This window comes from Crocodylus siamensis, chromosome 2 (assembly GCF_052110815.1).
Source record: "Crocodylus siamensis isolate JL-2025a chromosome 2, ASM5211081v1, whole genome shotgun sequence".
In the NCBI taxonomy this organism is placed as follows: domain Eukaryota; kingdom Metazoa; phylum Chordata; order Crocodylia; family Crocodylidae; genus Crocodylus; species Crocodylus siamensis.
In genome coordinates, this window is record NC_143396.1 from 233162056 (window position 1) to 233183328 (window position 21273).

Sequence of the window (21273 nt, forward strand, 5' to 3'; positions counted from 1 at the left end):
GGACCAGTTCAGCCACCTCCCTGCTGGGCCCCCCTCGGGCCCCGGGAGAGACACGCCTGGGCCAGGGGTTAGCGAGGAGTTAGTTAGGGTACTTCTGGAGAGGCTGGACGTGTTCAAGTCCGCTGGTCCGGACGATCTTCACCCTAGGGTTCTACAGGAACTGGCCGAGGTCATTGCGGGACCCCTGGCGTGGCTCTATGAGCACTCGTGGTGCTCTGGTGAGGTGCCGGAGGACTGGAAGAGGGCCAATGTGGTCCCTATCTTCAAAAAGGGAAAAAAAGAGGACCCGGGAAATTACAGGCCAGTTAGTCTTACCTCAATCCCGGGTAAGCTCTTTGAAAAAATTATCCTGGCACACATCCAGGAGGGCCTTGCGGGGGAATGCATGCTCAGGGGCAACCAACATGGGTTCATCAGTGGCAGGTCTTGTCAGACCAACCTGGTGGCCTTTTACGATCAGGTCACCAAATCATTAGACGCAGGGGTTGCTGTGGATGTAGTCTTTCTGGACTTCCGGAAGGCTTTCGACACTGTCTCTCACCCTGTCCTCATCAAAAAGCTGGGAGACTGTGGTGTCGATGCCCACACAGTCAAATGGGTCGCCAGCTGGTTGGAGGGCCGCACCCAGAGGGTGGTGGTGGATGGGTCCTTCTCGACCTGGAAGGACGTGGGCAGTGGGGTTCCGCAGGGCTCGGTCCTCGGGCCCGCACTGTTCAACATCTTCATCAGTGACTTGGATGAGGGGGTAGAAAGCACCCTGTTCAAGTTTGCTGATGACACTAAGATGTGGGGGGATGTGGGTGCACTAGAGGGGTGCAATAGGCTACAAGCTGACCTTGACAGGTTGCAATGGTGGGCGGATGAGAATAGGATGGGGTTTAACACTGATAAGTGCAAGGTGTTGCACATGGGGAGGAAGAACCGGCACCACACTTACAGGTTGGGGAACTCCCCTCTTGCCAGCACGGAGACGGAAAAGGATCTTGGAGTCGTCATTGACTCCACGATGAACATGGGCCAGCAGTGTGGGGAGGCAGTCAAGAAGGCCAACCGTACCCTGTCATGCATCCACAGATGCATCTCGAGCAGGTCCAGGGAAGTGATCCTCCCCCTCTATGCGGCACTGGTCAGGCCGCAGCTGGAGTACTGCGTCCAGTTCTGGACGCCACACTTCAAGAGGGACGTGGACGATATGGAAAGAGTTCAGAGGAGGGCCACTCGTATGATCAGGGGTCAGCAGGGCAGGCCTTATGAGGAGAGGCTACGGGACCTGAACCTGTTTAGCCTCCACAAGAGAAGGTTAAGGGGGGACCTTGTGGCCTGCTACAAACTGGTCAGGGGGGATCAGCAGGTATTGGGGGAGTCCCTGTTCCCCTGTGCGCTGCCAGGAGTGACCAGGAATAACGGTCACAAGCTGGCGGAGGGTAGGTTTAGATTAGATATTAGGAGGCGCTACTTCACAGTCAGGGCGGCTAGGGCCTGGAACTGGCTTCCAGGGGAAGTGGTGCAGGCTCCTAGCCTGGGGATTTTTAAAAGGAAGTTAGATGAGCACCTTGCCGGGGTCATCTGACCCCGGTGCTCTTTCCTGCCAAGGCAGGGGGTCGGACTAGATGATCTACCTAGGTCCCTTCCGACTCTAGCTACTATGAAACTATGATGAAAACGTCTGATACGGGTAGCATTATTAGGAGCTGAATATTGTATGACTTAAAGGCTGCATGGCTTTCTTATCAGAGGCTCCTATTGGGCCAGGTTAGTATGTAGTACCCAATAATATGAAGGTGAGTATATTGTCATGCTAAAAAGCAGAGGAAGTCTCTAGACCTTTTGACTGCTGTACGGATTCACTCAGGTCAAGTTTAAGGTACTAGAAATATGTGCCCAAAGTTACAGACAGCCTAAATAATAGCTCTTCATCTCAGTGGGATGCTTATTCAGATGCACAGTGAAGAATAAAATGAAGCAAAAAAACCAAAACTGTTTCATTCTTGATCAAGATGTGAAAGAAAGGGTGTCTGCTCTTTTTCTGTAATGATCTCTGCAATCTCCCATATTTCTTCCCCATACAACTTGCCCCCAAATGAGATGCATACCTTGTTTTTGGAAGGCAGAATGGTAGAAAGAAAGACATGGTCTTTCCAGACATGGTCTAGCATTGGCTTTTCTGTGGAGAAACTTTTGCAAAATGACTGTCTGTTTCTCTCTCGGCCAGAGAGCTAAGAGCAGCTGTGAAAGCAACTGGCTTCCACCCTTTCTGTTGCTTGCTGAGAGAGCAGCTGGCAGTCATTTTGCAACACAGTGTCTCCATGCTTTTATTCAGGTGAAGAACAGCAGCTTTCTTATTTAAGACTTGCACCCCAATTTTGGAGTGGTGACTTTTTTGGGGGAAAGGAGCATATGGTAAGTAAGTAAATACAGCATTCTCTTGCATTGAAGAGGTTGTCCACCACTTGTTCATCCTTTCTTCTTATAACCTATGAAGCCAAAAGGCCAGAGGAAAGGAATGCTGACCAGTGACGCATCTAGTGTCCTACCCTATACCAGGAAAGCATAGTGTCTTCTGGTGACAGTTGTGGGGTCTTAAATGGCTTTTCCCGGTTGCTGTAGTTGCTAAGTTCTCCCTCTGTCCCTAGCTATCTTCCAGCTCGTGTATAAAAGTAATATTTTGGAGCTGTTTTTTGCAAGTTGCTAGGATTAGAAATACGTGGTTTCTTCAGAAGCCAGGGATCCATATGTGTGTCTTCTGTTTCTAACCTTTAATCCCACCTACGTGTGGATTTAGCTAAATGCCACTGTGTGCGATCCAAGCCCCAAGGAGTCTAGCATAACATGTACCAATTGTATTTTGAACACTTTGCAAGCCACCTGTCAAGTAAGCAGATCGTGGCAGTGTCACTACTTTCTGGGCCAGAAATCCGTCAGGTGAGGCATTATTCTATTGATGCCTGTAATTACCAATGAAAATCAGATCTTTAATATCAGATGAAGATTTTTAAAAGCATGTTGAAACCTGCTTACAAGGTTTTATAAGTTTCAAAGGACAGAGTTGTATCTGATGCAACATCTTTTAGCACCTGCAGCAGAAAGTGTCATCTTAGTCCCATATTCTAGATATGCAGTCTTTCTCTCAATTCACCCTTCTATTGACCTAGGTAGAGTCTGGCATGCTCATCTAGCAGTAACACCTCTAGCATGTGCATAGCATTTTAGTCTGTATTGCTACTGCTCCAGTGTTCTACATTGCCCAGTGTATGAAGTGCACTCCCTTCAATAAAAGGATAAAATTTTGCTTTTACAGCAACCTAATTTTTTTCAGTAACCCACATGGGGCATTTCCCTGAGGATCTGTCTGTGGTGCACATGGGGAAGACAGCAGTAAACTGCTATAGCTGACTCCTACAAGTCCCCACACTCATGGCAGTGGGCTGTTACAAACTCCCTCTCCACCCTCCTTACAGCACATGCTTTTCATGGTGGCAGCATGGTAACACAGGACACAGCAGAACAGCCTGACTTCTGGAGATGGATGTTGCTACATCTGCCCCTGCATACTTTTCCCTGTCTGGACCTGCAGACTCTCACTTGTGTTTCTAGGCTGCTCTTCAAGGTACTGGTATCTAGTTCCAGTTACCCTGTGTTTTTAATTCCACAGCTTTGATGTATAAATCACACCTTACTTTAAAAGCTTCTTTGAAGGGTGGGGGAGGAGAACAATTTATGTAGAGGAAAATATAATATATAGTTGGGAGTGGATGAATGGAGTTAGAGAAAGGAAGAAGTGGAAGAGAAAAGCAAGAGGCAGGTTTTTAATATTATAATTTTGACACCGTGAAAGACAGGTTCAGACATTTAGAAATGAGAAGAGGAATAAAGGATTCAGCATTTTATGATCTTGTGTCATGTTTTTGAGCAGAACCTCAAAAAGGTTTTTTTTTTTTTTATGAAATACTTTATGAACATCTGCTGTGACTAAAAGCCCAAAGGTAGCTCAAGGGATATCAGTGCACAGGTGTGTACTAGAACTTTAGATGTTTAAAAAATGGATGCAGCAAAGTAGAATTTTGTTTGCCTTATTAGGAGTTTCTTTGTGGGACAGTTGTGGTGCAAGATGCTCAATTATAAACCAGATTGAGTTTGCAACATAAAAGATGTTTGCTGTGTTAGCTGCTGTTCATTGTTGGTGGTGATTACGGGAGGAGGGAGTTGGACAGTTTCACAACACTTCTCTTCAAAGTAGAGTTTCAAACCCCTTCAAAAACAGTATCAGTCCTGCATTATCTATGGACAGTTACCTAGCCTGTGATGCACTAGTGTTGCTGTTTGCCCTTCTAGGCTCTTGCTGACTTTGGATGCAGTCTTTCCTGCCTGTAGTGTTTGTATTTTGATGTTTAGTTGCTGTTTTCCCTTCTAGGCTCTTGCTGCCTTTGGATGCAGTCTTTGCTGCCTGTAGTGTTTGTATTTTGATGTTGTTTAGTTGACAGATGAAGAGAATGAAGATGTTTAACAAACATTCTATAACTTTTTTTTAATTACAGGGAATGCTATCTATTACAGGGCTTTCTTATGTTAAGACCCCTGAGATCTAGCCAGTGCTGTGCTGCAGGCTTGCTAATATGCCTTGGGGCAAGTCCAGTATCTTTTGCTGCCTTAATTTCTCCATTTGTGGCATATATAGGCTACTTCCCAATCACACAGGGAAGATGAGGTTCACATTGCAATTGTGAAGAGAAGTTATGCTCTGATGGAAAATGTTTGGAGTTTGCGACAGAATATGTATGATTTCTTACTGAAGGTTTGTCTTGTAGGTATGCTATTCTTTGTGGCCAGTTGTCAGAACATGAGAATATTCAGAAGCGTATTCAAACTGGGTTTATTTTTAAGGTGAGTAAAAACTGATGCTGCTTTATGTCTGAAATGCTTGTTTCTAGAGTATAAAGATTGACTTAAAATTTTATGTGATAAGTTGTTGGACTGTAGTGGAGGGAGGGATTCGGTCATTCGGACAGTGTATGGGTGATACAGTCTGAAATGTTGAAGAGGATTTCAGCAATCCAGTTTAATGATTTAAACTCATATCCCTGAAATAAAACCACTCCACTCTTATGTAGTAAAATGATTTTATCATTCATTCATTCTTTGTTTTGGCTGTGGTTTGTTTTTTTTTTAGGAACACATTGATAAAGCAATCAGTCTGAAACCGGATGACCCCAAGTCTTACTATCTTTTGGGCAGGTGGTGCTACCAGGTAAATAGCTTTTTTGGCCTGTTACCATGCATAATGGGCAGCAGTTGGGATGTTCCAAGTGTTTTTCTCTGGAAGCTGATCCTCCATTTGGATGGAGGAGATGGCAGATACAGTCCATCAGGCATAAGCCTTAGTTGAATTCTATTCAGTAGTGGAAGCTGAATGCTGTGTTAGAAAATCCTTATAGAGCAACACGGAAATCCCCTACCTACTGAAGTTCCCTATTCATACATAGAAATTGAATGTTGCCTGGGGTCCACAGCTTATATTTTCAACTCTAAACTGGTATCAGAAGAGCACTGATAAAGATGTTTGACACATGAAAAAAATCTTTTGCAGTGCAAGATCTAGAAACAAATGTTCTCATTCCTTTCACTTCAGTTTACAAAGACTACAAAGCTTTAATTTTTATGCCTCTCATGACACACTATTTGCAGCCCATGGGTTGCGTGTGGCCTCCACTCCCCCATTGCTTTGGCTGCAGCAGCAGCCAGGGTCTCCCAGGCCTCCCCCTCCCTCCTCTGGCTTCTGCTTTCTGGCCCCACACTGGGTGTAGCAGGGAATGGAGGGGAGGGCATGCCATGTGTGTTGTGCAGGAGGTGCCTGTACAACATACAGCCTCAGGATGTGGGGGCATGATTCGTGCTGGTGCAGCCACTGGACTTCCCTCTCCTAGACTCTAATTTTTATTATTCAGATTCCCATCCTAAGTTGTGGACACACTTATTATGGTGTATAATAATTTTATTCCATGGTAGAAGTGACATGTCACCATGATGCAGTCTTACATCAATGTAGGGCACCCTGCTTCATGGTAAAGTTACTATTTAGAAAGTTAGTAGTGTAGGTTGGATAGATGTATGGGTCATCTGTCTGCTCTCAAAGGCATCGTCATCCTAGGGTGGTCATTTACTCAGTGCAAACTGGCTTCCCTACCACATGGTGGAGACACTGTAATGTCACTGTTCACTTCAGAGATCTGGTGCTGAGCCTGTGGCCTTTATTATCTTTACACTTGAATATCCATGATATATGATATGAATATATGATTTATCTAATCTAACCCTAGTCTACATACACTCCAAATATCAACTACAGCTAAAATTAATATTTATTTTGCTTTATGACTTGCAGTCCCACCTTTGAAATGGTAAAATGTTTTTTTCTAGCAACTTCTACAATTCAGGAGAGTTCCATTCCCACAGCAGAGAGAGAATGTTACAAATGCACTCTGTAATAAGTGTAAATGTTTTCAGGTCTAGTATACATTTTCTGTGCACTGGTTCTCAGATAGTGATCAAAGCCTGGGATAGAGAACAATGTGAGGTATTGAAACACATGGAGCTAGATGTATTTTTTAAATTTCCAGTCTGCATAATAATAATTCAGTTTGACAAAACCATTTGCTCTTACTTATGTAATATACTTTTGCCTTGTGTCAGTAAATACTTCCCATACCTTTTACTTTCTTACCCAGAATGGAATAAAGGCTGTTGACTTTTTCATTTACTCATTACTACCATTTTACTCCCATTTTTCCCTCTTCGTTACATCTCTTCAAACCTGCTAAAAGTCACACTTCTGAGCTGCTGAAAATCAGAGGTTTTGGATAGTTTTTGCTTCTGATTTAGCTCTGTATTCATTGCCAAGGGTATGGGAAGTGGTCGGTAAAAAGAACAATGAGAAAAGATTACTGTTTACAGATTTGCTCATGTTCTTACTTTTTCCCATGCTATACTCCAGTAAAAACAAACCATCTTCAGTCTTTTGAGCACATATGGATGTGATCAAAGATATCTCAAAGCTGGCCAGGGCTCCCGTGTACAATATATCTGTATAATCCTTTGCGTGCGTTTCCTTTGTGTTTGCTACACAGAGTATTGGTGATATTAGGGGAAGCGTGCCGGCTGCTTTATGGCCCTTGACAGGGAAAAGCTGGAAGTCAAATACCATCAGTCAGTTTTAGTGCCTATAAAAATAAATAAGGGTTTGGTGAGACTATCCACTTCTTGATTTATACAAGTTAGAAGTGCTTCTAGCTGAGTTACTTGCAGCAAAAGACTGCTGAAGTATGCGTAATGTAGTTTAAATTTATATCGAGATGAAAGTTCAGTTCCAAGGCCCTTATCCTGTCTATACCGATCTTTGTATGCAGCTGTGTTACTTGTTAACTGTCCACATCTTGAAATGTAGTTCCAATTAGACATTGCTTTGTGTACCTCTAGTTTTCCAGGGAAGTGCTGTCTACAGATCTGAGCAGCCTGTCGTTATCCTTTTTCCTGTCCCTATATAATAAACCCAGGCCCTATATAATAATTTAGTTCTGTTCTTTACTGCCTGTGAATCTGCCTGAAGCTTCTGTTCTACAAAGATCTGATACCTTTACTGACACCAAATTAGAAGTCTGTAATTGATTATAGAAGTATATAGTAGTAAGTGAAGAGGTTCTGAGGTGTTTTCAGAAATAGCAATTCCATGCTCTCCACTGTAAGTCCAGAGAAGTGAACAGCTCTGGAGATTCATTTGAGATTAATAAAAGAGTTGGGGCCATGACAATGAGATTTCAGTGAGCAGTTACTGTAACTACATGTTTCTTAAAGAGAAAGTATGTTGTTGAGCCAATTTTAACCTTCCTTTTTTGGCGTGGGGGTGGGGGGCACTGGGGACACGTTCTGGTACAGGACTCAATTCTCAATATTCTGCTATTTGTGGACTGGAGAAGGGGGGTAAATATATTTGGCCTGCTCTTGTATGTAGGTTAAAGGTGCAAGAAACTGATGTGATTATAAGATGATAGTAGAATTTAAAACTCCCTGGGCAGCTGCACCGCCATAAATCTTGTTACAAAGATGCACAGTTTACATATCCATACACCTGTTGCAACCAGCAGCCGAAGCTGCAAAGTTTGACTTCTACTATAAGATAGGAAAGGGGGTGGAAGGAGGGGTGGGGTTCGATTGTATTGATAAATTTATCTGTGTGCTTGAGCAGAAGTTAATGGATAGTTTTAGTGTGTGAGTTCTGTGGATGTGCAAGTGTCCTGCATGCTCTTGGTTTTAAGTGTTGCTGAATTCCAGGTGACATGAGCTTACTCCTGATTTTCATGGTGATAGTCTTTGGTGATAGTCTTATGTTACTGTTTCATCATAGGTCTCTCACCTGGGATGGCTTGAAAAAAAGACCGCTTCTGCCTTGTTTGAAACACCCCCTAATGCCACTGTCCAGGATGCACTGCAAAACTTTTTAAAGGTACTAAAATCAGAAGAAGAAGGGAACCATTAAATGATTTCTGGTGTGGAAATGAACTTGATTTCAAAACTGCAGTGAAGGACACTCAGTGTTTTATGTTAAGGATATGGTTTGTATTACGAGTGTTTGAACTTGAATCTTGAAACACTTCCATTCATATCTGGAACAACAGTCATTTTAACATTGCAGAATATTTCATGAGGAGGCTCTTTAATTATAATACATGGGTCTCATGGGATATACTTGAAGCTTTTGGAAGTATATTGCTTATGTCCCTTGGAAAGCACTTTTTTGCTATAGAAACCTCACCTACTAGGTGCCATTCTTTTCTGATCATTAATAGTTCACTTTTAATGTGAACAGGGTCCACACTATTAAACACACAATTTTTTTGTGACAAAATGCTCTATACATGAATGAGTTAAACAATATTGTAGTTTGGCCTAGGTTGATAAAAGCTGTTACTAAATTCTTTAATGAAATCTGTTACAGACATGCATAGTCCCATTGCTCTCTAAATTATATAGATAAGCTTCTCACTTTGCCTGTTACAATAGGAAGTGTCAGGAATGCTTTGGACATGTCTCACTTGCTTGCAACTTTGCCAGGATTTATCTATTGAAGTGTTTGCCTTTGACATGAATCTTTCTGGGAAATTTCAGCCCAAAGGGTTCAATCATTTCAGAGAATGTTTTGCTTATGCATTAAAAAAAATCTGATGACACCATTTTCTGTGAAGCCTTACTCCCATCTTTCCCCCTTTCCCACCTTTAGAGCAGTATATTCTGCAGGCAGCTAACGTTGGTCAGATTTGGCCAGATTTGTTATGGAAGTGGCAAATGGCACATAGTATATGCTTAACAGCAAGTTATAAGCCTTTGAAACTTTGCAGATCATACAGGCTCAATAGAGACTTGCTAGAGCTGTGCAGCTAAAAGCATGTGCCCTGTCTGTGCATCAGCTGAACAGGGCTTCCCTTGCAGCTGAAATTCTGGACAGTTGCAGCCTGACCCAGTTCTGAGTCCAGGTACCAGTGGCTTCTATCTTGCTGTCTTGGTGCTTCCCCTGTGGAGCCCAGAGTGAATGAAGAGGAGGCAGCTTGATTTGAATGCAGATGTACAAAGGTCAGGCTTGGTTGGGTTAGAATTAAATTGAAACAAGAAGCCAAGGGAAGTGAAGACAAGGTGGTGGTGTAGAGAGAAGGAAATGGGGCTAGTAAGATGAGATGAGGAGAAACTAGATTGAGAGAGAATGAGGCAGGGAAGCAACTAGGGTATTTGAAGGAGGACACCAAGTCTAACAAGGAGCTGGAAAGATAGTATATGAAGGTACTCTTCATTTACCTTAAAAATGCTTGCACAATGGGTTGCACTGATTTAAATTAAATTAACTTCTAAACAGAAGTTAAATTGACACAGTTTAAGGACAGCCCTGAACATTAAAAGCAATGTTTACACCTTGATTTGAAATATGGGTGTTGCATAGGTTAGGCCGAACTGTTCAAAATGGGCCCCTTGTAAATCCTAGCATCTGCTGTTATTTTCCCTTTGTCTTGCACTTTAGGTTGAGGAGCTGAGTCCAGGATTTTCCAAAGCAGGAAGAGTCTACATTGCCAAGGTAAGGCCATGTACTGAGTCAGTTGATTTTATTCAGGCCATGTGCAGCATGAAGTGTACGTGTTAAAAATAATTCAGGTTTGTAAAGTATTTGGAGCTCCCTGAATTGTTGATGTGGAAATGCAGTATGGTGTGTTTGTATGTGGGTAGTTAACTTATAAGTTAATGAATTGCAACTTATTTTTAAATGGGCAAAAATAATAATTCATCTCATGCAGGAAGATGGGGCATTCCGAATAACTGTTCTTTCTTTGGAGATTTTGCCTTTATAGGGATGCTTATGTTAATTTAGCAGATTAAAGTTCTGATTAAAAATGCATGTTGCTAAACTTGTAAGCCACAGTCTCTCAACTGACACGTCCAGTTGTAAGATGTATGCAAGAAGAGGACTGGGGGAATATTCAACATAACCCCCTCTTTTCCTCATACAGAAGGCAGTCCTAAATAGGAATTAAGCATGCCATGAATGTGCTGGCTTCACTAAAGCCAAGACTCTTGTTTTTTGGGGGGTTTTTTGTTAAGAGAATTCTTTTGTATCCTTAAATAGATATGTACGGTTAGTTCTTTTGGCCTCCTGTTAAAGTCTAGAAATGTTTAAAACCCAAACAGCTTTAGTAGCAAAGTGTAGCTTTAGTCATGCTCTGTGAAATCACTTTATTCCCAAAGCCCCAAAGAGTGTCAATTTTATCTGGGTAGCGTGCGAGTTTTAGGTTCTGTTCCTGGTCTGGAATGTATTAGTATGTGAACCAAGGTGAAGAGTTTACTTGAAAGGAAAGGGTCTAAGTTTATTGAAAAACAGAAAGTAATATCAAGCCACGAAGGAAACCAACTTAAAGGTGCATGAGCCTCTGAACCTACCACGATTCCATCATTGATATGCCATGGATGGTTACGTCTGCGTACCAGTAAAACTACTGTGTGCCACAACAGCTTAAATTCTACCTCCGTAAATGAGCATTACTTTCAGTCTCTAAAACCTCCTTGTATGTACTGTTGCAAATGTTCTTTTTGTCAGTACATGGGGGAAATGCATAATCCAGCCTGCTCCTATGCAGCTCCAAAGTCTTCCACTTCTAAAAGTAGAGCATTAAAGTAATAGGGGAGTGGTTTTAATTAAACGTGGTATTGCACAGTTCTGTAACTGGAGAATCTTGTGTTTTGCTTTCAGCTGATTATGTATTTTCAATCTCTGCTTTAATATGGTTAAAGAATAGAGAGGGAACTTCAAAAATGGAGCCAGAAACAGTAGCTCTGAGAGGTGAGAGTAGCCCCATTGAGTGTCTGCCCTTGAACCTAGTGGCAATAAAAGTGAGCATTGCCTGTTTCACTGCTGATTGCTTTTAGTGGTTAACTTGCTTGTCTCATAGTCCTAAGCTACCTACCATGGTTTTCTGAAAACCAAAGAAGGAAACATACATTTTCCAAGTTTCAATCATATCTTCTTTTCCCCATGACAGTTTACAAGACAATGAGAAATTGCAGGTGTAACTCTGCAATATGTGAAAAATAAAAGTTATGGCTCTGCATAAAAATAAAAGAGCTTAATGGGGAAACCTGCAGTATGTGATATATTTTTGTCTTTATTTTAGATAAAGTAAATCCAGTTTTTAGTTTACCTGAAGCTGCTCCAAAATGTTTCGATTAGAGCACTAGGCTACTGCAGTACCTGGGAGCTCAGCTTGAAATTCAGTTCTAGCTTGCTGTATAATACGCACATTCCTGAGCATGGCTTCTTTTGCACTTGATGGTAGGAATAGTTGTCCTACTCAGGTCAAAGGAGTTCAACTTCTGTTATAAGAGAACATAGTTGGGTCTGTCTATATCAATAGGATTTCTTTTACTTTTCTTTGTAGATCCATTGTCAGACCTGACTGTCTTCTAAATATTAAACTTTTTAGACCTTGGAATTGGGTTCACGACTCATTTCCTGGAGACAAAGAACTTCACAACATGATAGTTACTCTTGAAGGATGGGATCCGTACTGCCAACTGGTCCTCTATGTCACTTAAGGAATAATAAGAATATAAATGGGAGAATAAATCCAGGAAACTGCCATCTGTTCTAGAAAAAACATGGAGAAGGGTCCTAAAACTTTCTTGTGCCACAATTAAATTATTTGCTATCCTGGTACAAGGCATTGTTTATAATGCTTTGCCAGTGAAAGGCACTTCAGGGATATCTCTTTATAGATATTGGAAAGGTGGGAGAAGCCCTTCTCTTCATCAGTAGCAAGACTGCTTTCTTGACCACATGTTATTTTCTGCAGTCTGTCTTCTTGACATTTCTTACTATTGCCAATTTGCTTTACAGTGCTATAGAGATCTGGGGAATAACTCTGCAGCGACTCACTGGCTGAACCTGGCTTCTGAGCTGCCGGTCATCACAAAGGAGGTCGTAATCTCAGTTCTTTACCTTACTGCTGTTTAATTATAACCATTTACCAAGAATATCTTTTAAAATAAAATTTGGATCCAAATGTAGTTGTATTCATATGCATTTGTCTTTGAAATCAAATGGCTGATATTGTATAAGTGTTCTGTTCAGTTAAGTTAGTAATGTGGTAACATTAGTCAGAGCTCTTTCAGCAGTTCTTTTCTAGTGTCTTCAATCTAGGCTGTAATTGCTATATGCAGTAGTCTGTAAGTGAACTATTCAAGTTCTGCATTTCTGTTTGAGGTCTCCAAGCTCCTTTATTCTTTGAATTTTCTCCAGATAGTTCAGAGAAGTTTGTCAGTCACACCTCCAATATGTGACATTTATCTACTAGTAAATGGGCTGAGACCATCAAGATATTTCCTTTTCTGTTAAAAAAAACTTAGTTTGGTAAAGTGTTTCTGGATTAAGCAATGAGCTCAAGTTCTTAGCAGGGACTTTTGCCTTTCCTCTGCATACGCTATTGCAATGCACCAAGCAGTCGAACAGCATAATAAAAAATATTGAATGGTAAAATATTCACTGAAAGAGTTTAGTAATCTTATGAAAGTCCCCATGGTTTCTAATAGTATCTGAAATGTAGGATGTGTTCAGTATTTCAGACACAAAAAGATTTCTGTAGCTTTTACATTGCTCAGATGTAAGCAGGCTTTTGAATCTTTGGGATTGATTCTCCCTCTCATCTTTTAATTGTGTTAACCCAAAAGTGACTGTAAGAGTGGCTTTGTGGAGTTCCTTACTGATATATTAATGCTTTAAATATCAAGTTCACCAGTTTACCAGCTTTTAAAAAATACTAATCCAAAAGCCCTCAAGCCTATTTGTCAAAGTGCTGCAAATTGAATTTGGAATCCAAAACTTAAACCCTGGATTGTTTCTCTTGCTGTATCAACAGTAAAACAGTTGGAAGCTTCCTAGTAAAGCACAATTCTGTGAAACCATCTCTGATTTAAACTTCTGATGTCCCACATGAAGGTTTCCAACAGTCTTGAGCTGGCAGGAGACTAGGTGCTTGGCAGGGTGCTATAGAGCTCAGGCTTCCACAATCTGTAGTTCTGCAGCAGCAGCTTCATTACACAGACTGCCCTAAATTGGGGACTCTGTGCAGCCACACCAAGAGAATGGGGAGCTCTGACATGCATCAGGGTCTGGTTCCTGGGCCTTAACAGGGAATTTGGAAGCTATTCTAGGCTCTCTGCTAGGGAGCCAGGAGTCTGGGGCCTGCCTATGCCAGTGTGAGTATCGAAATTGGGAAGAACTATCCCAGAGCAGTCTTGCTGGCAAACTTTTAGCTATGGAGCACATGGGGCCTGCTTAGCCCCATGCATGCTGTGACACACTGCTGCCTTGGTATCAACAAGCCCTGTGGATCCTGGGGCAGCTTTCCAGGCTCCTAAGACAGCCTGGCCAGCTCGCACAATCAGATAGCTAGGAAATCTGGGAATCCTATGGTCCCTAGTCCAAACCTGCAGACCCTGCAAGGCCTAACCAGCTTCTAAATAAAACTAACACGATTCTTGACAGTGTTACTGCTGCCCACCACTGAACAGCGATGGGAAAACTGTCTCACTGGGCAGTTGTGAAGCACAAGAACTGTGTCACTTTTACTTAGTGGCTCCCAAGGGTCCAGGGAGCATTTTGTCCCAGAGGCATCATGTTAGTGTTTCCCAGCTGGAAATTGTATAATAGTTTTGCTTAATAAAGAAATCAGCTGAGGTGTGAGGAAGGGGCTGCCATGGGGTTGCTGTCAGTTGCAGACAGATTGGAAACCCACCAACTTTTACTTTTAGTCGGATATGATTTACATCACCATTATCACAAATGTCAGTGAAGTCTAAACGAGTCACCCTAATTTTCTCCCTTCAGGCTCTGTGGTGTGAATAAACACTGAGATGCAAAGCAGTATTATAGGTATAGTGTACTTAAGAGGTTCTTAAACTGTGGTCCGCAAGCTCCATTCAGGTGGTCCACAGAAAGGTTGTGGAACAGTTGAGAGTATCTGTACTTGTAAGGTAAGACTACTGATATTAAAATATGAGTTGTGTGCTTTGATTTGTAGAACAAAAAAAAAGTTTATTAAGTAGACCGCTGAGACCCTCAGCAATTTTCAAGTGGTCCACAGAAAAAGAAAAGTGAGAACCACTGATCTACTTCTTATCATGCACACAGCATTTTAAAATCTTAATGAGACCTTGTGTTCCTGTAGCAAAATTGTTCTGCTGGGTTCAGGCCACAAGTATGCAAGGAGTCTCTGCCAGCAGTCTGCTGACTCTACTGCACTGCCACCTGCAGCACATGGTCCAGTATTGCACCAAGTACTTGGGCACACTGCCTAATCCAGGAAAACCGGGGTATCAAACCCACACGTTCCATTCTTTAAGCAGAAAATCTGCATGTTCCAGGGAACAAATGAATAGCTTCCTCATCTTAGGGTGAGCCTCTAGACAGAGCTAGGATGCTTACTTGTTAATTGGAAAAAGAATACTTGATAGGAAAAGCAGTGAGGCCCCGGGGTGAGAGCCACAGCTGGAAGATCAGTGTCCCTAGCTCTCAGTCCTCCATGCTCAGAAGTTCAAAGGAAATATACAAGGAGCTCTTTTTTCATTGTTTGGAAAACCCGAATAGCTTTTCACATTCCTCCCAACAGGACTGTGACAAGAGGCAGGAAGAGGAGGGATGTGAGAGGCAGGGAAGAAAGTACAGGGTTGAAAGAAAAAAGGAAACAAATGAACCATATTTTATTTTGTAGATGGCTCGGTATTAAACCAGCCGGCAGTTGTGGTCTTTACCATGTCTTTCTCTGCTTTTCCTAGGATGAAGAAAGCAAGAGAGAGCTTGAGGACATGCAGGCAATTCCTGAAGAATAAGCCCCATCATTTAATAACTGTGTGGACAGTAACATTCCGACCTAAAGAGTTGTTTTTTCCCCCTGCACAATTCTGATAACCTTGAATTAAGGTTCATGGTCAAAATACAAAGTTTACAGGAAACAAGTAAAACTGCCTTCATCAGCTCTTTTCTGGGGAGCCAGATCTTGGCACAGACCAACAGAACTAAATTCAGATTTTGATAGTCTCTTTACCTGTGACGCTATATATGTTTATTTGATTTTGGTTCCACGGCTTGATCAGCAACCATCAGCCTGATTTGGATTTCAGTTGTCCTACATACCTCTTGATTGTTTTCATAGTTATCCACTCTGAAATATTTCTTGCACAACTTATTGCACAGAGAGAATATTAACATGTAAGGTATGAATTGGAATTGTAACCTGTTCTTCCTTTAAAATATTTTCAGACTAGTTTTAGGGAATCATGGAAGTGAGAAGGCAATAGCTAACCAGAACTATGCCTGTTATCTCTATGTATTTAGTAACGACCATTAAAAATGTGTAGAGTTGAACACTTCAGTTCTACCTTGCTGCTAGCTTTCTTAATAGACTGTGTAAATGTTTCTCTCTAGAGTCCAGGTGCTATGTATCAGACCATTTTTTCTTTTTCTTCATAAACTGTGTTAGCATGGCCTGCAGCCACACTGGATGCTTGATGGCTCTGATAAAATACAGGTCTGATATTTACAGAGGTTCCAGCAAGGTAAAGGGCAAAGCCACTGTGTTTGTTATGTTCAGTTTTCCATTAATTATATCAGGCTGATGCACTTAAGACAAAGAGGTATTTTCATTCCATTAAACATATTGCTTGAAGTGGGTGGAGATGTTAGGTTATAAGAAAGCCCATTACAAAGAGCTTGGAATTCCATAAAAAATTCTACTCTGCTTCTATTCATTTCCCTATAAAAACATTTATTTTGATGTCCAGAGCATATTTTATTGTTCCTTTGCAAGTTCACCTAGATGCTTTGTAATGCGTCTTCAAGGAGAAGCCAGCAACAGTCATCAGCAGGGATTCTGGTTTTCTCTGATTTAAAAAAATCACAAATTCTCTGATTAAAAACCCCAAAATCCATTATTAAAATTAAAAGCCCCTCTAGCCCTGCTGGTGCCCCTCACGCACCCCCAGTCATCCCAGCCCTGCTGGTGCCCCTCATTGCCCCCACAACAGCCCCCCACCCTACTTGTACCTCTTGCCCTCATCCACAGCCCCTGCCCCATGGCCCTGCTGGAGGGGGCCTCCAGCTGCTAGGACTATGGGGCCAGGGACCCAAGTCTGCCGTTCCCTGCCCCCATCAGCAGGCAGCTGCAGCAGAAGCAGCATGGAGCCAGCTCCCCAGCTGCCCTGCTTGCTCGGGTGGAGGCAGGGCCGTCTCCTGGCCCCCCCCCCTTCCAGTGCCCCCCAGCCATGACCTGCAAACCCCCATCCCTGCCAAAGGGGTCCCCAGCCCCCTGCAAACCCCACTTACCTCAGGCTCCAGGAGCGAAGAGTAAAGCTGAGCTGAGCAGAGCTGTGGCTGACCAACAGCCTCAGGCCCTGCCCTTCCCTTCCTCTCCAGGCAGGGCTGGGGGTTTCCCGCCCTGTTTGCATACAGCTTTTGCAGGCTGGTGCTCAACCAGCCTGCAGAGCTGTTTGCAAAAGCAGAGAATCCACAGGTTTCTCTGCTAAAAAGAGAAATCCATGTTTTCTCTGATAAAAAGGGGAAATCTGTGGTTTTCTCTGTTTTTCTGTGGGAAACGGGAAACCAGGAACCCTGGTCATCTGCGTGAATCCAGGAGATTTATGTCAGGAGACTTGCATATGTCCCTTCATGACACATTTCTTAAACATTTTCTTTTAAAATTAACTCTTATTTTACAGAATCAAATCACTTCTATAAGCAAGCAGGGATAAAAACTTAAAGTTGGTACCCTGCTGGATTTCTTGCATCTGTCAAGGATGCTACTCGGTTCATCCAAGTAGATTATTTCAGATTCCTTAAGTGAAAGCTTTCTACACTCATCTAAATTGTATCTGTGCTATGTTATGTAAATGATGCAGTTTAGAAATTCTCAAGTTAGCCAGTTGCTGTGGAGAGAGGGGAATCATATGGCAAAATTGATAGCTCAGCACAGTGTTTTTGCACCCGGTTCTACTACTGAACAATTAGAAGATGTCACCCAATTTACATCAGGCTGACAGCTGTTTGTTCTGGTTAATTCCATGTTAGAAAGCAAACTATTACATTTTTCCAATGCACAGCACAACTCACCTTCTTCCAGGCACAGTAATCTAACTGGGTTTCTCTCTACCTTTTCTTGTTTTAGCTGAGAGCTCATTTGTCTTAATTATATATTCTGTAGTTCCATATTTGACTTTGCTACAAAGTGTGATTAACAAAAGCAAACATTTAAGATGATAACATATAATTCAGGAGTATATTAAATTACCTTCTTAATCACATATACACAGTAAAATAACAGTTTCTGCTCTTTTCCATTGTGAAAGTAAAATTAGAGGGAAAGTGTATAGAAAAACCTGTTTCAGAAACTTCCCCTTGTATAGACCTGCTGTTTGTTAACTCTCTTCAGTCTAAATTGTTGTCTTAAATGAGGCTTCCTTCTTTGGAAGATCCAAATGAATGCCAGATTAACTTTTCTGTTGATTTTGGGTTACAAACCCAGACCCTTATACTATTGCAAATGCAGCAGTGAATCTGAAGGGCCAAACATTACTCTTTCCATGAGTGTGGCTAGTTCCCTCTGTTCTGTGGGAGCCCCAACCCTGTCTAAGGGAATCATTTGACTTTAAATGTTCAATGCAAGTTTCCTTCTGTTTATTTTGTGGAAATGGCCAAGGAGAAAAAAACAGCTGCCTTGTCTTTACTTGAATGTGTATTTATGAAAGGAAACAGTTTGGTGTCAGATATTTCCCCAATAAATAACCTTTGCCTTTCCAACACCGAATTTTTAAATAGGTTCCACTACAGCCTAAATTATTTTCTCTTTGGTTAAAGCCTGAGAATTCTAGCTTTAGTGACTTCAATTCCATTTACCAGAAGGTTGCTCTAAACTACTTAACTCTTCTGTGAGAGGTTTATAGATGCATCTGTGAAGGAATATTGAGGAGTTTGCAGAGTAAAGCAATCAATTAACTGGGCTTATTTCATCTGTCTTCTGTTGCCAGCAAAGTGTTTGAATGGTATTGGTACAACTTTACTTATACATTACGTTTAAATGTGCCTTCTCATTATAAAGTAAATGGATTCAAAATGAAAGACAGGGGAGGGGGAAGGGAACTGGTAACTACTGGTATTGGTTTTTGAAACTTTTGAGTACAGGTCTTCAGCAAGGCTGCTGCCTCTTCTAAAACTTGTCAAAATATTAAACTGTTTGGAGATGTCATATTTATTCAGAATTTGGAGGTTTGGACTTACCAGCTTCCTTTCTACATTTCCAAAGAATGAATTCTAGTTCAGATTTTGGATATTCTTCTGCTAATGTCTACTTACAAACAAATATCATTAAAGGCTGCAGACTATTTTAGGTCAAATGAGATTTAATGGACATCTTTCATTCATGGTTCCTTTTGCCATATATTATCTGGGCATCCATTTTGCATAGATTGAACATGAATCTTCTTTTCTGTTGGGCCCCAGTCATGCTCCCACTCGCACCTGATGGCAAAACTCCCACTAACTTTCCTGAAAGTAGAACTAGGCTCCTTCCAAAGGATTCCTCTCTGCTGCTCCCTTGTCAACAAAACCCCTCTGCAGATTCTAAAGTGTCCGCAGAGCAGATCAGCTTTTGTGCTTCTGGGAAAAGTTGCAGCTCATGAGAAGACCACTGTACAAGTGCAGCTTTGGAACTGATATTCCTATCAGTCTGTTTTGTCTCTTTCCATTGCTGAAGGCTGAGGAATTGTTTTTTGGATGTAGACATACTTGGTGAAATGCCTTGAAATACTGAAGAAAAGCCTTAAAGAATATTGAACCATGTCCAAAACTTCTTTTAGCTGCTTGAAGAAAGCCCTTGCATTTATTGGGGAAGAGGGAGAAAATTAAGACAAGTGTGTGTTCATTCTTCTTTTTCGTATTCTGATGGTGTCTGTTTCTCAGGTTACTTAATATTAATGGTCTCTTATCATGTTTTCTCTCTACCTTTATTGTGTAAATGCTTACTCTGGACTTTCTGTGCATTTGGTTTCCTGCTTCAGTTGCTTTTTAAAAAAAAAATGGACTCTAGCTGGTTGGTTTTAAAAAAGGATTTTAGGCTCTGATATTCTAATTTGTGTGTTTGTTGTGGTACCCTTGTTCCATTAGGAACTCTGAGATTCAGACATGTAATTTTCTGTTGAGTTTCCCTTGAAATACTTAATGTCTCAGATGCTGACTTTAACTTAGCTGACATTTTCTAGTTAGATATATTTACTGGAGCCTAGTTAACATAGGGAAAGGGAATGGTAAAATCTACAGTTCCTTTCAATCCCTGATAAAGGCAATATTTTGCTTTTTCCTTAATCACTAATCAACAAGGATCTGCAGTCCATTACAACATGGGGAACAAATTACATTTACATTTTTAGTTTTTCTTGCATGTTATGAAAGATAGATTTGACTCAGCAGTGCAGTCCATTCTGACACAGCCAGGTTGTCCAAACTTTAGTTTAAAAAGAAAATTCTAGCAGCGCCATCTGTGGCTTTGTTTTAAGTAATTTAAAATGTTGGGGGGGGGTTTCTTGAGAGAAGGTGAGGTGCTTGGTAAAGTCAAGTTACCTTGGCAAACAGTGTCCTTTATACACATGGAGGGACAGGGTAGGCTATTTGCACCTTTTAGGAGATGCACTTTTAACTGGCTCAGGCGTGCATAGATTTTAAGAATGTTTACATTTGTACATGCTTTACTGACCTGTCCTGGATTTTAATGTGAATTTCATAAAGGTGGTTGCCCTATAAACATTCCAGGGCCACAGAAAGCTGGAGGTGTGGTTGGATAATATGTTAGTTGATGAACTCTTCGCTCTGATTTGAGACGCTTTTTCCAAGGATTTCTTGCAGGGATCAGAAATGAGAATTTTCCTGCAACTCATTTTGTGTGATTTTTAAAGTGAATCTGTGTGGTCAAGCTAATATTGTATTAAAGAGTAACTGAAATCGCCTAACTGCTTTCACTTTGTTGTATTGCATTGTTTTGTTCAAAATAAAGTATTTTAAGAATCTAAGGAAGAAAAGTTCTCACTTGTAAATGTCCTGTATTGTATTCTTGGAAAAGTGCCACAGTATCATCAGTCACCACAAATTTGATTTGCTGAGCCAGACAAACCAACCTGAAGCATCAGTGAGACCCCTTGTGATAATCTGGAAAATATTTCTAATGCCCGGTGTATGAATTATATTTTATATTGGGAGCCTCTGTGTAAAAACTCAGTTTCAAATGCTGAGCTTATTTGCCTTCTCTCTCATCTCTGTCTTGGGTTGAAATGCCATAAGATGGACATTGGGCTAACAGTGGAGTATAGATAAAATTTGGCAGTCTTTACTTAAATGATGATACCCTTGGATCCTAAGGGAGATGAATTAACTTGACTAAAATACTCCCAGTCTATCTAGGCAGACTTGTTAAGTAAGCAATGGATCATATGATTGTAAATTTTGATCACCTGATGAAGCTGCTAGAGGGGGTCACCTTGCTTGGAAAATTGCAGTTCATAGTTTCATAGTTTCTAGGGTCAGAAGGGACCTGAGCAGATCATCGAGTCCGACCCCCTGCCATGGCAGGGAAGAGTACTGGGGTCAAACGACCCCAGCAAGGTGTACATCTAGCCTCCTCTTAAAGACCCCCAGGGTAGGAGCCAGCACCA

The 21273-nt window shown here is 41.6% G+C and overlaps 1 protein-coding gene across 1 annotated transcript in view; it reads left to right on the plus strand.

The window, feature by feature from the left end:
* Positions 1-20634, plus strand: part of RMDN3 (regulator of microtubule dynamics 3) — a 79403-nt gene extending 58769 nt beyond the window's left edge. The window contains exons 8-13 of the mRNA XM_090033423.1: positions 4806-4881; positions 5168-5245; positions 8396-8494; positions 10058-10111; positions 12422-12502; positions 15358-20634. Coding sequence (XP_089889549.1) covers positions 4806-4881; positions 5168-5245; positions 8396-8494; positions 10058-10111; positions 12422-12502; positions 15358-15411 — 442 coding nt within the window. The 3' untranslated portion in view covers positions 15412-20634. The remainder of the gene's footprint in view (positions 1-4805; positions 4882-5167; positions 5246-8395; positions 8495-10057; positions 10112-12421; positions 12503-15357) is intronic.
* Positions 20635-21273: the final 639 nt, after the last annotated feature.